The following is a 1841-nucleotide window of genomic DNA, read 5'->3' on the forward strand; positions in this document are numbered from 1 at the left end:
AATGACAAGGCTGAAAAGAGGCCTTAAACCTACTTTTGCAGTGCTATGTCACCTCAACAAATACAGCTACAGCCAAACAAGTGCAAAACTATTTGACATGCACAACTTAGTGCAGACTGCACATGGCGCAAAGATATCATCCTGGTGTGTTGGGTGGTCTACTATGACGTGACAGGATGTCATCCCACCATGAATGGGTTAACCCTTGCCATACACATTTCTCTATCCAAAGAAAAACAACTTCAACTATATAACTTCCTTTACCCTGCAGTAAATACAAGAAAAGACTCTGGATCACATCTAACCTATAAATATCACTAGTTCACATTACTCAAATATTTTAGTATATCATTAACTTTGAGCAAGGCTTACCCTGGCATTCATGAAGACAAAATACATCTGCATGAAAGTGAACACCAGCTGCAGCAGTGGGTTCACCCTTCGCAAGATCTGGTAGCATGGGGATGAAGTGGGGATCTCAAAGAACACACCAAACTCCAGTCCATTGTAGATCATAGTGCCAAGACCAAAGGCTGCAAAATGAGATCAAGTAATCAACATGCATTCTGAAACAGCTTGAAATGAGACATGGTAATGGTGTACATCTTTGGAATTTAAACAACAGCCAGTACTTTTATGCATGTTAAAAGTTTTTTAATATGCATACAATTTTTGACACAAAAAGAATTTCAGAATATGCTTAGGTTATTTAGCAACAGTTATCTAATGTTGTTCTGATTACCAAGGATGTAATGTAAAAACAGAAAAAAAGGAAAAGGGTCACATACCAATGGCACCAATCCTGAGGAAGAAAGATCCATGGCTGTGCTCGTTGTCAGAGGTCTTGTGCTTGCGTGGCTTGCTGCAGCTTGATGAAGAGGTGAGCTTCTCCTGTGTTGGCGAACCATCTGGTACACCTTCAGGCTGCCGCACCTTCTGCAGCACCCCCTGGGGAGGGTTGGAATAAAACTGGGGGGATGCCATATGACAGCTTGCTTAATCATGAGCTCACTTGGGACACCTGAGCCCTTTAGATTAAGAATTTGGCATACATAATATTGCACACAAGGTTATGGTAAAATACTGAATGAGTATGATGTACATAAGATGTACAAATGAAAAACTTGTGTGCTTAACACCAGAATAAAAGCTCCTTTAACATCAAAGTTATTCTTTACACAGTCATATAACACTGAAGATACAATGATCACAAATATGAAAGGATCCAGCTACACCCTGTACATTTTTCAAAGAATGTTTTCTTAAAGCAAATTTTCAGGACACACTCCAGTTTTATCAATGGATTAAAAATAAATTAATAATGAAAATATCTATGTTCCCTGTATTCTTTGACCCTCTCCCAACCCTTGAAACAGGTACAGTTTTAACATTGGAAATAAAAATATCTTGAGATATGGGGGTCAGTGTCAAGATGCATACTCTCACTCCTCTCATTTTTCATATGGCATAAAAAAGAGTGAGAAAGGTAATATGCATCATGTCAACCTATGGCATTCTTCATAACATTTCATTCTATTGTCTAGACTACCTACTCTATAGGAGAGAGAAAGAAAAAAGGGAGAGGAAAAGTCCTTACCTTTGCTAAGAATAGTATCCCCATGTTATCTTATCTAAAGTAAAATAACCTCATATTACATGTTAGAAATCTAGAAAAAAAAATCTGCTCCTAGTCCTACGTTTAAGGCCTTGTGTCAAAAAACTAAAACCCAACAAATATACATGTAAAGGAGTAAACTGGCAGCTAAAGAAATATAAAGATGAACATATGCACTGTCATTCTTTTTACACAAGGTATATATTTAACTTTACACAAAAAGAAT

The 1841-nt window shown here is 37.4% G+C and overlaps 1 protein-coding gene across 1 annotated transcript in view; it reads right to left on the minus strand.

The window, feature by feature from the left end:
* LOC119588603 (proton channel OtopLc-like) overlaps positions 1–1841 on the minus strand; it is a gene marked incomplete at its 5' end in the record, with an annotated part of 21868 nt that overhangs the window by 6358 nt on the left and 13669 nt on the right. The window contains 2 exon segments of the mRNA XM_037937245.1: positions 373–533; positions 789–948. Of these exon segments, the coding sequence (XP_037793173.1) occupies positions 373–533; positions 789–948 (321 nt within the window).

Source organism: Penaeus monodon, chromosome 24 (genome assembly GCF_015228065.2).
Source record: "Penaeus monodon isolate SGIC_2016 chromosome 24, NSTDA_Pmon_1, whole genome shotgun sequence".
NCBI classification, from domain to species: Eukaryota; Metazoa; Arthropoda; class Malacostraca; order Decapoda; family Penaeidae; genus Penaeus; species Penaeus monodon.